Source organism: Podarcis pityusensis (assembly GCF_964106645.2).
Source record: "Podarcis pityusensis genome assembly, chromosome: 1".
In the NCBI taxonomy this organism is placed as follows: domain Eukaryota; kingdom Metazoa; phylum Chordata; class Lepidosauria; order Squamata; family Lacertidae; genus Podarcis; species Podarcis pityusensis.
The window spans coordinates 115,750,090-115,765,617 of NC_138028.1; the positions used below are offsets into that span (position 1 = coordinate 115,750,090).

A 15,528-nucleotide genomic window follows, 5' to 3' on the forward strand; every position below is an offset into this window, starting at 1 on the left:
TCTTGAAAACACCTAATAACTCTAATAATATTTTAATATAGGCATGCAAGATAAAACTTCACTATTTAGGGAAGTTTTTAATGTTTAATGCTGTGTTGTGTTTTTAATATCCGATTGGGAGCCGCACAGAGTGGCTGCGGAAACCCAGCCAGATGGGCGGGGTATAAATTATTATTAGTATTAGTATTATTAAAATGTACAGCTTTCCTGTGGAAAATATGTGCTTGCTGAATACATTAAAATTAAGTGGAATGCATATGACACATTTGCTCTCGATTCATCTTCTATTTATTCATTTCTTGATCATCTTCTCTTTATTTTTCAGAAAAACCAAGCCCACCCGAAAAACTGGGAGTATCAAACGTTACTAAAGATAGTGTATCTCTTGTGTGGCTAAAGCCAGAACATGATGGAGGAAGCAGAGTTGTCGGCTACCTTGTTGAAGCCCTAGAGAAGGGGCAGCAGAAATGGGTCAGATGTGCTGTAGTCAAGACAACTCATCATATTGTCCAGGGTCTCAAGGAGAATGCGGAGTACTTCTTTAGAGTATTTGCTGAAAACCAAGCTGGTCTAAGTGACCCCAAAGAGCTTCTTCATGCCGTTACAGTTAAAGAACAACTAGGTATGTGGAAATGGTGCATTCTTCTTGGAATCACCTCGGTGACACTGATGGCAATTTGGCATCTGCTAAAAACAGATCATAATAACATGTCTATTTTGATCTAAAGTTGACTGGTATTTTACTTATTCTTTAAGTTTTGATGTAATTTTAATGTGTATGTGTATACTGCCTTGTGATGTTTACATGAAAGGTGGCATAAAAATAGTTTTAATTAATAAATAATAAATAGTTAGCATAGAGCTCATACAAATTCAGATGAAAATGCACTTGAAAACCATTGTTTATAACATTTTGCAAATGTATTTTTTCAGAATCTCCTGAAGTCGACATGAAAGGTTTCCCGAACCACACCGTTTATGTAAGAGCAGGTTCAAACCTAAAGGTAGAGATTCCAGTTTCTGGAAGACCATTGCCGAAGGTGACTTTATCCAGGGACGGCATTCCTCTCAAACCAACAATGAGGTTTAACACTGAAACCACAGCTGAAAGTGTCATCGTTAATCTCAAAGAAAGTGTGGCTACTGATTCTGGTAGATATGACATCACAGCTTCCAACTCCAGTGGAACTACTAAATCTTTCCTTAAGATTGTTGTCCTAGACAGACCAGGCCCTCCAGTTGGTCCTGTTGTTGTAAGTGATATCACTGAACAAGGTCTTACCCTTAAGTGGGAGCCACCTCGTTATGATGGCGGAAGTCAAGTTACCAACTACATTGTACTGAAAAGAGAAACAAGCACTGCTGTGTGGTCTGAAGTGTCTGCAACTGTTGCTAGAAACATGATTAAGATCACGAAACTAACAACAGGAGAAGAATATCAATTCCGTATTAAAGCAGAAAATCGCTTTGGCATAAGTGACCATATTGACTCAGCATGTATAACTGTTAAGCTTCCTTACAGTAAGTGACTTTTTGTTTGCTCATTTTCTGAGTTTTTCAGGCATGTATTTATGATTTATTAACCTGTACTTAATATTCATTTAGCACCCCCTGGACCACCTTCCACACCATGGATCACCAACGTGACTCGAGAAAGCATCGTTGTTGGATGGCATGAACCTGTTTCCAATGGAGGCAGTGCAGTCATTGGCTACCATTTGGAAATGAAGGACAGGAACAGTATTTTATGGAAGAAAGCTAACAAAATGATTATACGCACAACTCACTTCAAGGCCTCCAATATCACCGCCGGTCTCATTTATGAGTTCAGAGTGTATGCAGAAAATGCAGCTGGTATTGGAAAAGCAAGCCATCCATCTGATGCAGTTCTTGCTATAGATGCCTGTGGTATGTAGTCTGTAGTAAAGGATAAGAATCATATTTCAAATAATGAATTTAATAGAAAATATTTATTTGGTGAGTCATTGTTGAATGAACACATTAATTCCAAATGTTGTTGCTGTTTCATACTGCAGAGCCGCCAAGAACCCTTCGTGTCAAAGATATTTCCAAAACATTTGTCAATCTTTCTTGGACACAGCCAGCTTTTGATGGTGGCAGCAAAATTACTGGATATATTGTTGAGAAACGTGATCTTCCAAATGGAAGATGGACAAAAGCAAGCTTCACCAATGTCATTGAGACTAATTTCACTGTATCAGGATTGACTCAAAACTCCCAATATGAATTCCGTGTTTTTGCTAAGAATGCTGCTGGTTCAATTAGCAATCCATCTGATGTTTTAGGCCCTATAACATGCGTGGATACATATGGTAAGAAATTAATAACGCATAACCACTGATATCCAGTTATATGTTTGAGTTTAAGGTAAATACTGTTAACAGAAATTCTAATTTGAATTCAGGGGCCTTAGCTGGGCAGCACAGTACAGTTTCAAGCTTGCCTTTCACTATCAGAGGATACTAGGAAATTATTATTTGGCACTGAATGCTGCTTTGTTATCAATCTTTCTGAGAATTTCAAAAATGTTAATATATTTTCTATTCCGCTTCTTTTTCATTAAGGTGCACCTGAAATTGATGTACCCCCAGAATATACAGAAGTAGTCAAATACAAAGCAGACACAGCAATTAAACTGAAACTTGGCATCTCAGGAAAGCCTGTGCCTACAATTGAGTGGTTCCACAATGGTAAAGAAATACATACCAGTGCCCAGGTATCCATTGAAAACACCACAGAATTTTCAGCTATACTGATCAAAGAAGCAACTCGTATTAACAGCGGAAGTTACGAACTGAAATTAAAGAATGCCATGGGTTCTGCATCTGCCACCATTAGGGTACAGATACTTGGTATGTTTGGGGCATTTTTATATTGTTTTCTTCTGTCAATTCAACTAGCTGTGTCCATTATTGCCTATTTAAAATATATATTTTTCTTGCATATTAAACAGATAAACCAGGACCACCAGGTGGACCTATACATTTCAAAACTGTCACCGCAGAAAAGATTACCCTTATGTGGCAACCGCCAGCAGATGATGGAGGTGCTGCTGTAACACATTACATTGTTGAGAAACGTGAGACAAGCCGTGTGGTATGGTCTGTGGTTTCAGAGAAACTTGAAGAATGCATTGTCACTACCACAAAAGTCATAAAAGGAAATGAATATATATTCCGAGTACGAGGCGTAAACAAATTTGGTGTTGGTGAGCCACTGGAATCTGACACTGTCATAGCTAAAAATGCATTTGGTAAGTTAAAGCAGATGGCCATTAATACCTTTTTTATTATCTCTAGGTGATTACCTATTAGTTTATATTGACCTAATGTTATTTTTGTTTCAATAAAAATGCAGTTACACCTGGACAACCTGGTATACCAGAGGCTTCCATGATAACTAAACAGTCTATGACCATAGTCTGGAGCAGACCAACTGTAGATGGTGGTAGCGAGATAAATGGATATTACCTTGAGAAACGGGATAAGAAAAGTCTAAGCTGGTTCAAGGTGTCTAAAGAAACCATTCGTGACACCAGGCAGAAAGTGACGGGACTAACAGAAAACAGTGAATATCAGTTCAGAGTTTCTGCTGTGAATGCAGCTGGGCAAGGTCCCTTCTCTGATGCATCGGACTTCTACAAAGCTGAAGATCCTATAGGTAAGAAACCTTTCATTTGATTGTGCAAAAATGCAAAGGTCAAATTATATACATTCTTGAAATTGTGTAAGGGCACATGTTGCTCTAAGTTATTGCTATTAGTTGTCAGGGTTGTCAAGTCTCATTTTTGTTACTTGCATTTTGCAGAAAAACCTGGGCCACCTCTTAAGCTAAAAGTTGTGGATACTACAAAGACATCTGTCACACTCAGCTGGACTAAACCAGCCTATGATGGAGGAAGTGCAATTACCAGCTATGCTATTGAAAAGAGAGAAGGGGAAGAAGAAGAATGGACTCTGGTCAGTGCAAGAGGAGAAGTGCGAACCACAGAGTATGTTGTTTCTCACCTTCAGCCAGGAATCAATTACTACTTCCGTGTAGCTGCTATAAATTATGCTGGACAAGGTGAACCCATTGAAATGACAGAAGCTGTACAAGCTAAAGACATACTTGGTATGTAAATTCTATTATTATATTTAATATTCAGTATTTTCATCTTTTCCCCAAATACGAATTATTTTTCTTTTAACTTAATTTTATTATTATTTTATTTTTTGCAGAGGAGGCACAGATTGATCTAGATGTTGCTCTCAGAACCTCCATTGTGGCTAAAGCAGGTGAAGATGTACAGATAATGATTCCATTCAAAGGAAGACCACCTCCAACTGTCACATGGAGAAAGGGTGACAAAAATCTAGGTGTTGATGAAAGATACAGCATTCAGAACACAGAATCGTCCACACTCCTTAGTATTCCTCAAGTCACTCGCAATGACACAGGAAAATATGTCCTCACTATTGAGAATGGAGTTGGAAAACCCAAAACTTCATTTGTGAACGTTAAAGTCCTTGACACTCCATCTGCATGCCAGAGACTGCATCTTAAACATGTTTCTCGTGGAACTGTGACATTGGTATGGGACCCACCACTCATCAATGGTGGTTCTGAAGTAACAAATTATGTCATTGACAAAAGAGATGCCACAAAGAGAGCATGGTCCTCTGTTACAGCCAAGTGCTCTAATACATCATTTAAGATAACTGACTTGTCAGAGAAGATCCCATACTTCTTCCGTGTTCTTGCAGAAAATGAAAATGGATTGGGTGAACCATGTGAAACTTCAGAACCAGTGAAAGCAGCAGAAGTCCCTGGACCTGTACGGGATCTGGCCATGAAAGATTCAACAAAGACGTCTGTCACTTTACAGTGGAGCAAACCTGAATTTGATGGTGGTAGTATCATAACTGATTACGTTATTGAGAAGAAACTGAAGGATGAACATGAATGGTCATATGCAGGGGCAAGTAAAGCATGCGAATTTGAAGTTGAAAAACTTAAGGAGCTTTCTGTTATGGAGTTCAGAGTTTCTGCAAAGAATGAAAAAGGAAGAAGTGATTTTTCTGTAATTGGACCCATTACAGTGAAAGACTATGTAATAACACCTGAAGCAGACCTTTCTGATATACCTGGAGGACAAGTAACAGTGAGAATAGGTTATAATGTACATGTTGAATTACCATATAAGGGAAAGCCCAAGCCAACTATGAGCTGGCTGAAAGACAACATTCCTCTTAAAGAAAGTGAACAGGTTCGCTTCAAGAAAACTGAAAACAAAATAACTTTAAGCATTAAGAATGTGAAAAAAGAAAATGGTGGCAAATATACCTTAATTCTTGATAATGGTGTTCACAGGAAGTCATTCCCAATCACAGTTATAACACTTGGCCCACCATCTAAGCCCAAGGGACCCATTAAACTAGACGAAATCAGAGCAGATAGTATGGTTCTTTCATGGGGTGTTCCTGAAGATGATGGGGGAGGAGAAATCACTGGCTACAGCGTTGAGAAGCGTGAAACCTCACAGACCAACTGGAAAATGATCTGTTCTAGTGTGTCAAGGACAACCTTCAAAGTTCCCAACCTTGTTAAAGATGCAGAGTATCAGTTCAGAGTCCGCGCAGAAAACAGATACGGAGTGAGCCCACCACTAAACTCCATTGAGGTCATAGCAAAACACCAGTTCAAACCACCAGGTTCACCAGGGAAGCCTGTTGTTTACAATGTGACAGCTGATGGAATGACCATATCTTGGGATGCTCCAGTCTATGACGGAGGAGCAGAAATTACTGGATACCATGTTGAAAAGAAAGAACGAAATAGCATATTGTGGCAGAAAGTCAATTTGTCACCAATATCTAATAGAGAATACAGAATTACTGGATTAATGGATGGTTTGGACTACCAGTTCCGTGTATATGCAGAAAACTCTGCTGGATTAAGCTCCGCTAGTGACCCAAGCAAATTTGCCTTGGCCGTTTCCCCAGTAGGTAAGTGACTGATCACTGAATATATAATGCACCTGTCTCAACACACTGTTGGAATTTATGCTGAATTATATTACTATTAATGCACCTGTGTTTCTTTCAGATCCGCCTGGCACCCCTGATTACATTGATGTGACTAGGGAGACTATTACTCTGAAGTGGACAGCACCTCTGCGTGATGGAGGCAGCAAGATTGTGGGCTACAGTATTGAGAAACGTCAAGGAAGTGGTGATCGCTGGGTCAGATGCAATTTTATTGATGTCAGTGAATGCCAGTATACAGCTACAGGACTTAGCCCCGGCGATCGGTATGAATTCAGAATACTTGCAAGAAACGCTGTTGGAACTATCAGCCCTCCTTCTCAGTCTTCGGGCTATATCATGACCAGAGATGAAGCCGGTAAGCCTTATTTATAAGCATGTTATGTGTAGGCTCTCCTAAAGTTTATGGGCCACAGCACTTTATTTACAGCCAACGGCTGTATTACTGAATGGCTTTGAACTCTGGTGACTATCTCACTATCTGCTAAGCAACTGATTAACACTGTCCATTCCTACTAACACTGTAAATCAGGAGTAGGCAACCTTTTCCATCCAAAGCACACAGTCCCTCATGGATAATCTTCATGGGGACACATGCTTGGTGTGGACAGCAGAGGCAAAAATGGACAGAGCAGTGGATGTGGCTCTTACTTTTGTTCAGTAGGCTACATTCCAGACATGCAAAAATAAGAGGCTTCTACTTTTCTCTCTCTCCCTCTGTCATGCCTCTCAGAAGGAAAATGACTGTGTGTGTGTGTGTGTGTGTGTGTGTGTGTGTATCTTTGTATTAATGTAACATTTTATATACAGCTGTGTATTTTTGTAATATTTTGTTTAAGTTGTCTGTTTTTGCTTCAGTTTTCTGTACAGCACTTTGAGCTATTTTTAATATAGTAAGTGATGTACAAATTAGTTAATCAATCCTCGATGTAGCCAAGCAAGAGGTATTATCACTCTTCAGAGACACATTCCAGTCATGCAAAAGCACTTGAGCGGGCTTCCTCAACCTCGGCCCTCCAGATGTTTTGAGACTACAATTCCCATCATCCCTGACCACTGATCCTGCTAGCTAGGGATCATGGGAGTTGTAGGCCAAAAACATCTGGAGGGCTGAGGTTGAGGAAGCCTGCACTTGAGGAATGTGTGAAGCTGCCTCAGAGAGGGGTATGGCTTGGGGGGAGTGGGGATGACTAGGGAGAATCCTGAGGGCTAACTGGAAAGCCTGGGCTTCCTCAGCCCTGCTGCAAAAGATCACAAACATGAACTGAGTAACTCAATTAAAAAAAACACACACAAACTGATATTATGTGGAAGACTGGCATATACATACTGATAGTTTTGTATTTAATATTAAGTGATACTCTGACATAAAATAACTAGTATAGCTCTTTATATTGTTTTGTAAGAAAATACATTGCTGACCATTAAGTGAACATTATTTTACTTCTTTTTATTCTTTAGTTGCTCCAAATATTGAGTTCGGTGCCGAACATTTCGAAGGCCTTACAGTGAAAGCTGGGGAAAGCATAAGGTTTAAAGTTTTCATCACAGGCCGGCCAGTTCCTCAGGTGATGTGGTATAAAGATGGAGCTGAGATTGACAAGAGGCTGAATATGGAAATAAACAATGCAATTGGCTATAGCACCTTGTTTGTTAGAGATGCTTCCCGGGAACATCGTGGAGTATACAGAATAGAAGCCAAGAATGCATCGGGCACCAGACAGGCAGACATAACCATAAGAGTACACGGTAACTTTCCTTATATGAAATTGAGCAACTTTTATTTAGCATTCTGTTCATTCTATATTAAAATAAGAACAGATAAAAATAACTGATAATTGACTGTTACAGATACCCCAGGAAAAGTCGGTGGGCCAATACGATTCACCAATGTTACTGAAGAGAAGGCGTCATTATGGTGGGAGGCGCCTGCTAATGATGGCTGTGCAGCCATTACTCATTACGTGATTGAAAAGCGTGAGACCAGCCGAGTATCCTGGGCATTGATTGAAGACCACTGTGAAACATGCAGCTACACGGCACACAAATTAATAAAGGGCAATGAATACCAGTTCCGTATCTCAGCAGCCAACAAGTTTGGTGTCGGCAGGCCACTGGAATCTGATCCAATCGTAGCACAGGCACATTATAGTAAGTTTTACATTAAATTGAGAAATCTTAAATTACAGTGTTGGCAACCTTGTTGAGGATGTTATCTGATTGGCTTCTTTTATTTTACAGCTGTCCCCGAGGCTCCTGGCACTCCAGAACCAAGCAACGTAACAGGAAACAGCATTACACTTACATGGACAAGGCCAGCATCAGATGGTGGAAGTGACATTAACCAATATATCTTGGAGAGGAGAGAAAAGAAAAGTATTCTCTGGGTTAAAGTGTCCAGCAAGAGGCCCATTTCTGAGACACGGTTCAGAGTCACAGGCCTAACCGAAGGCAATGAATATGAGTTCCATGTCATGGCGGAAAATAATGCAGGAGTTGGGCCGCCGAGTGGTGTCTCAAGGCTGATTAAATGCAGAGAGGCAGTTCATCCACCAAGTGCTCCTACTGTTGTCAAAGTGACCGACACATCAAAGACAAGTGTCAGCTTGGAATGGACCAGGCCTGTTTTCGATGGAGGCCTGGAAATAATTGGCTACATCATCGAAATGTGCAAAGCAGATTTAGGAGAATGGCATAAAGTCAATGCTGAGACTTGCATTGCTACCAAGTACACTGTGGTTGATCTAGAACCAAACGAAAACTACAAATTCCGAGTCAGTGCTGTAAATGGTGCAGGCAAAGGAGAAAGCTGTGAAGTTTCTGCTTCGGTGCAAACAATAGATAGACTCTCTTCACCAGAACTTGATATTGATGCTAGCTTCAAGCAGACACATATTGTCAGAGCAGGTGCAACTATCCGTCTGTTTATTGCCTTCAAGGGCAGACCTGTTCCTACTGCTGTATGGTCCAAAGCAGATTCATCACTTAGCCTGCGTGCTGACATACATACAACAGACTCATTCAGTACATTAACTGTGGAGAACTGTAACAGAACAGATGCTGGCAAATACATATTGACTGTAGAAAACAACAGTGGTAAGAAATCTGTTGCCTTCACTGTTAAAGTACTAGACACTCCAGGGCCACCAGGCCCCATTACATTTAAGGATGTGACCAGAGGCTCTATCACTTTAATGTGGGATGCTCCTATTTTGGATGGAGGTGCTCGCATCCATCATTATGTCGTGGAGAAGCGAGAAGCAAGCCGTCGCAGCTGGCAGGTTGTCAATGAAAAATGTACTCGTCAAATTGCTAAGGTCACAGATCTTGCAGAAGGTGTGCCCTATTTTTACCGTGTTTCAGCAGAAAATGAATATGGAATAGGTGAACCTTGTGAATTAACAGAGCCAGTTGTAGCCACAGAAGAGCCTGCTCCACCTAAGAGATTAGATATTGTTGATACTACCAAGTCATCTGCAATACTAGCTTGGCTGAAACCTGATCATGATGGTGGTAGTCGCATCACTGGATACCTCCTAGAGATGAAACAAAAGGGATCTGACTATTGGCTTGAAGCCGGTCAAACTAAACAGCTGACTTTTACAGTTGAAGGTCTTATAGAGAACAATGAATATGAGTTCCGTGTCAAAGCAAGGAATAATGCTGGCTACAGTCAACCAAGAGAAGCCTTTTCTTCTGTTATTATTAAAGAGCCACAGATTGAGCCAACTGCAGATCTCAGTGGAATAACTAAACAACTTATAACTTGCAAAGCTGGTAGCTCTTTCACTATTGACATACCAATTAGTGGACGTCCTGTTCCAAAGGTAACATGGAAACTTGAAGAAATGAGACTCAAGGAAACAGACAGAGTGACTATAAAGACAACAAAGGAAAGAACCACACTGACTGTTAAGGAGAGCATGAGAGGTGACTCTGGTAAATATTATTTGACACTTGAGAACACAGCTGGCGTGAAAACTTTCACTGTCACAGTCGTTGTTATTGGAAGACCTGGTCCAGTTACACGCCCCATAGAAGTATCATCTGTGACAGCCGAATCCTGTGTGTTGTCATGGAAGGAGCCTGAAGATGATGGTGGCACTGGTATTACAAACTATATTGTTGAAAAACGTGAATCTGGTACAACAGCATGGCAACTGGTAAATTCCAGCGTCAAACGTACACAGATCAAAGTAACTCACCTCACTAAATATATGGAATACACTTTCCGTGTAAGCTCAGAAAACAGATTTGGTGTCAGCAAGCCAGTAGAATCAGTACCGATAGTGGCTGAGCATCCATTTGGTAAGTAATAATTGTTTTAACAGATGTGCATAAATTCCTTTTTTTAAAAAAACCAAAACCAAACAAACACAGCAGTATTTAACAGTATTTCCCTTTATTTTCTTTCATCAGTCCCACCAAGCCCACCCACTAGACCCGAAGTCTATTTTGTTTCTGCCAATGCCATGTCCATTCGGTGGGAAGAACCGTATCATGATGGCGGCAGCAAAGTTGTTGGATACTGGATTGAAAAGAAAGAACGCAACACAATCCTTTGGGTGAAGGAAAACAAATCTCCATGTATTGAATGTAACTACAAAGTTACAGGGCTCGTGGAAGGTCTGGAGTATCAATTCAGAATATATGCATTAAACGCTGCTGGGCTGAGCAAAGCCAGTGAAGCTTCAAGATCTGTCTTGGCCCAAAATCCTGTTGGTATGTATAACTGGTAGAGAGAAAGTGTGTGTCCTATGACTATTTAAAGGAACAATGGAGTGATATTTTTGCATTATGTTCTCTTACAGATCCACCGGGCAGGCCAGAGGTCACAGATGTAACAAGGTCTTCAGTGTCATTAACCTGGTCTCCCCCACTTTATGATGGTGGAAGCAAAATTGTTGGCTATATTGTAGAACGCAAACCATACAATGAAGCTGGAGATGGACGCTGGCTGAAATGCAACTATACCATTGTCTCTGAAAACTCCTTTACCGTGACAGCTCTTAGTGAAGGAGAGGAATACGAATTCCGTGTTTTGGCAAAGAATGCGGCTGGTGTAATTAGCAAGGGTTCTGAATCTACTGGCCCTGTTGCCTGTAAAGATGAATACTGTAAGAGATGTTCATGTGGGTTTTAAAATTAGGTCATGAATTGTCCATATTTTAAGCGATCAAAATGCACATTTATTTCTTTTGCTTTTTTTTTCATAGCACCGCCTAAAGCTGAACTGGATGCCAAATTGCAAGGAGATGTTGTAACAGTTAGGGCTGGATCTGACCTGGTTCTTGAGGCATCGATTGGAGGAAAACCAGAACCCAAAGTATTTTGGTCTAAAGGTGACAAAGAACTGGACCCAAGCGAAAAGGTCGCTTTGCAATACACAAGCAAGCATGCTGTTGCAATCATCAAGTTCTGTGACCGAAGTGATACTGGAAAATACACATTAACTGTTAAAAATGCCAGTGGGACAAAGCAAGTTGCTGTCCTTGTCAAAGTGCTTGGTGAGTATTTCATATCTGCTAGTTTTCTGTGGCTATTTAACTTCTTTCCTTTAAAGTTTCATTTTGAGATTAAAGAATTTCTTTCACTGCAGTAATTATCCTTTTACTCTTTGTCAATAGATTCGCCTGGTCCATGCGCTGGCAAAATCACCATAAGCAGAGTTACAGAAGAGAAGTGTACCTTGGCTTGGCGGATGCCTCAAGAAGATGGAGGGGCAGAAATTACTCATTACATTGTAGAGAGACGCGAGACAAGCAGACTGAACTGGGTTATTGTTGAACCCGAATGTCCAACGCTGTCATGTGTAGTAACCAGACTTATAAAGAATAATGAATATATATTCCGTGTAAGAGCTGTCAACAAATATGGACCAGGTGTTCCACTTGAAACAGAACCCATTATTGCTAGAAATTCATTCAGTAAGTACTTCTCTAGCCTTGTGAAGTCTTTCCCCTTTGGGGGGAGGCACAAAGTAAGTTGTGTTACACACAATAAATGTGAAATACCTAATTCTTTTCCTGCCTTTAATAAATATTTACAGCTATCCCATCACCACCTGGTGTTCCTGAATCAGTGGGTGCTGGCAAAGAGCACGTCATTATTCAGTGGCTGAAGCCAGAGTCGGATGGGGGTAACGAGATCAGGACCTATCTTGTAGACAAACGAGAAAAGAAAAGCCTACGCTGGACCCGCGTTAACAAAGACTACATCATTTATGACACAAGACTGAAAATTACTGGTCTAATGGAAGGCAGCGAATATCAGTTCCGTGTCACTGCAGTAAATGCTGCTGGCAACAGCGAGCCTAGCGATGCTTCGCAGTACGTTTTGTGCAAAGACCCATCATGTAAGTTCATTCATTTATATTCATTAATATTGTAGATTAAACAATATGAAGACTGCATAGGCCTTGAATCTAGAAGGTCCAGTGGTGCTGTTTGGACCATTCACCACAGCACCAAAGAGAATATATTTATTTATTTTTAAGCCATTTTTAATGCCACCAGGATGGATGCCTTAGAATGATAGAATCATAGAACTGTATAGTTGGAAGTGACCCCAAGGGTCATCTAGTCCATCAGCCTGCAATGCAGGAATCTCAACTAAAGCATACATGAACGTTGGCCATCCAACCTCTGCCTAAAAACCTCCAGTGAAAGAGAGTCCACCACCTCCCAAGGGAGTCTGTTCCACTACTGAACAGCTCTTACCATCAGAAAGTTATTGCTGATGTTTAGTCAGGACAAATTATTCCAGTTGGTTTGGTTCCTAGCCTCCAGAGTAGGAGAAAATGAGCTTGCTCCATCTTCCCAGTGACAGTCCTTTAGATATTTGAAAATGGCTATCATATCTCCTGTCAACCTGCCCTTGAACAGCCTAAACATATGCAACTTTGTCTGCAGCAAGGAAGGTGAGGGCTGAATTTTAAGGGACAAGCTACAAGAGGGAGAAAAAGGAGATAACATGTGAAAGTTCCTTCAAATAATAATAATAATAATAATAATAATAATAATAATAATAATTTTTTATTTCTACCCCACCCGTCTGGCTGGGTTTCCCCAGGCACTCTGGGCAGCTTCCAACAGAAGGTTAAAAATACATTAAAACATCAGTCATTAAAAATTTCCCTAAACAGGACTGCCTTCAGATGTCTTATAGTTGTTTATTTCTTTGACATCTGATGGGAGGGCATTCCACTCCAAAGTGTTTCGTGTACTCCTGAACCTTCTAAGCCCTATTATTCTATTGTATCACTTTCTTGCATACCACAAGCTAAAGAAACAGCAGCACCTTAAACACATCTGTTCCTTGGGAGCAGGCTGTACTGAAACAGATAGCCAGTGTTAAAATTATATCCCGATCCAAGTACAGGAGCAGTTCAAAATATATAATCATAGCTACTACAGAAGTGTTTAAATGATTATTCATTCAGGTTTTAAGGATCCACTGTAGTAACATGAAGTGTGTATTTTTTTTCCTTTCCAAAGATACTCCTGCTCCACCTTCACCGCCAAGAGTTGTGGACACTACTAGAACTAGCATAAGCTTGGCTTGGACAAAGCCCATGTATGACGGTGGCGTTGATTTATTAGGCTATGTCCTTGAAATGAAAGAAGAAGGAACTGAACAATGGTATCGGGCCCATAGCACTGCCACCATAAGAAACACCGAATTCACTGTGACTGGTCTGAAAATAAGCCAGAAGTACCGCTTTAGAGTGGCTGCCACAAATGTAAATGGTATGAGTGAATACAGTGAGACCCCTGCTGAAATAGAACCTGTGGAAAGGCTAGGTAATGTCAAGATTGAGTCTTTGTAAAATATTTGCAAACTTACAAATTGAAAATTTGTTCAGAAATATTCAAATGCAACCTAATCTTTTTTTTCTATCCCCACCTATAGAAATACCAGAACTTGAGCTTGCTGAAGACCTCAAGAAGACTATTACGGTCAGAGCAGGTGGCTCTTTACGTCTAATGGTGTCAGTATCTGGCAGACCAACACCAATGGTTACATGGAGCAAGAAGGGTGTTGACCTAGCAAGTCGAGGTATCATTGACACCACAGACAGCTACACACTGTTGGTTGTGGATAAAGTGAACCGGTACGATGCTGGAAAATACGTCCTTGAGGCTGAAAATCAATCAGGAAAGAAATCTGCCACAATTATGGTTAAAGTCTATGGTAAGTGCAAATACCGTTGTTTATTGTTACAGCAATACCTTTGCCCATTCCATCACAAACTTAAAGAAATTTGCTAAAAAGAAAAAGAAAAAAAAGAGGGATTTAGTTTGCAGAGTAATGGTAGTCTCCAACTTTAATTTGCTTATGCAGAAAAAATACTATGCAGAGTGTAATGCACATAAAATATGACGAAGGTCTATTTTGCCGTTTGTTCCACAGATACCCCTGGACCACCAGGAGCAGTGAAAGTTAAAGAGGTTACAAAAGAGTCTGTGACAATTACTTGGGATATTCCAACTATTGATGGAGGAGCTCCAGTCAACAACTATATAATAGAGAAACGTGAGGCTGCCATGCGAGCATTCAAGACAGTAACTACTAAATGCAACAAAACCTTTTACAGAATTTCCGGGCTCATTGAAGGAGCGCTATACTACTTCCGAGTACTGCCAGAAAATATCTATGGCATTGGTGAACCCTGTGAGACAGCAGATGCAGTGCTGGTGTCAGAAGTTCCAAGTGCGCCTCAGAAACTGGAGGTGGTTGATATAACTAAATCTACTGTATCGCTTGCATGGGAAAAACCACAGCATGATGGTGGCAGCAGATTAACTGGCTATGTAATTGAGGCCAGTAAAGCTGGAACAGAAAGGTGGATGAAAGTTGTAACACTGAAACCTACGGTCCTTGAGCACACAATAATTTCATTAAATGAAGGTGAACAGTACCTGTTTAGAGTAAGAGCGCAAAATCAAAAGGGTGTGTCTGAACCAAGAGAGATAGTCACAGCAGTGACAGTACAAGAACAAAAAGGTAAGAGTCATAATTACAATGGGGGGGAAATGGAATATTATTCAAAGTGCTGAGACATGGTTTAACAAATATTAATAATGTTGGGTTTACTATTATTATTATTTTAGTTCTACCTGCAATTGACCTTGCTGGAATACCTCAAAAGACCATTCATGTACCAGCTGGCAGACCTATAGAGCTAGCTATCCCAATTTCTGGACGACCACCTCCAGCTGTTTCTTGGTTCTTTGCTGGCTCTAAACTACGAGAATCAGACCGGGTCAAAGTTGAAACAGTTGCTAAGGTAGCTAAATTAACCATACGTGAAACCACAATACATGACACTGGAGAGTACACACTTGAACTGAAGAACACAACTGGAACAGCTACTGAAAGAATAAAAGTTATTATTCTGGGTAAGAATTTGCTTTGAAAATATAATTGTCCATAATTTTTTCTTGCATAATTTCCCCAAATTCAGGTATTTCCTTGTTTA

At 40.4% G+C, this 15,528-nt stretch overlaps 1 protein-coding gene across 1 annotated transcript in view; it reads left to right on the forward strand.

The window, feature by feature from the left end:
* TTN (titin) overlaps window positions 1–15,528 on the forward strand; it is a 285,365-nt gene that overhangs the window by 255,135 nt on the left and 14,702 nt on the right. Inside the window, exons 281-302 of the mRNA XM_081002634.1 lie at window positions 326–622; window positions 934–1,521; window positions 1,606–1,908; window positions 2,037–2,333; window positions 2,586–2,873; window positions 2,975–3,274; window positions 3,379–3,681; window positions 3,829–4,134; window positions 4,242–6,008; window positions 6,109–6,405; window positions 7,509–7,796; window positions 7,899–8,198; window positions 8,289–10,355; window positions 10,467–10,769; window positions 10,859–11,164; window positions 11,264–11,554; window positions 11,675–11,974; window positions 12,097–12,402; window positions 13,544–13,849; window positions 13,959–14,240; window positions 14,460–15,053; window positions 15,161–15,448. Coding sequence (XP_080858760.1) covers window positions 326–622; window positions 934–1,521; window positions 1,606–1,908; window positions 2,037–2,333; window positions 2,586–2,873; window positions 2,975–3,274; window positions 3,379–3,681; window positions 3,829–4,134; window positions 4,242–6,008; window positions 6,109–6,405; window positions 7,509–7,796; window positions 7,899–8,198; window positions 8,289–10,355; window positions 10,467–10,769; window positions 10,859–11,164; window positions 11,264–11,554; window positions 11,675–11,974; window positions 12,097–12,402; window positions 13,544–13,849; window positions 13,959–14,240; window positions 14,460–15,053; window positions 15,161–15,448 — 10,377 coding nt within the window. The remainder of the gene's footprint in view (window positions 1–325; window positions 623–933; window positions 1,522–1,605; window positions 1,909–2,036; window positions 2,334–2,585; window positions 2,874–2,974; window positions 3,275–3,378; window positions 3,682–3,828; window positions 4,135–4,241; window positions 6,009–6,108; window positions 6,406–7,508; window positions 7,797–7,898; window positions 8,199–8,288; window positions 10,356–10,466; window positions 10,770–10,858; window positions 11,165–11,263; window positions 11,555–11,674; window positions 11,975–12,096; window positions 12,403–13,543; window positions 13,850–13,958; window positions 14,241–14,459; window positions 15,054–15,160; window positions 15,449–15,528) is intronic.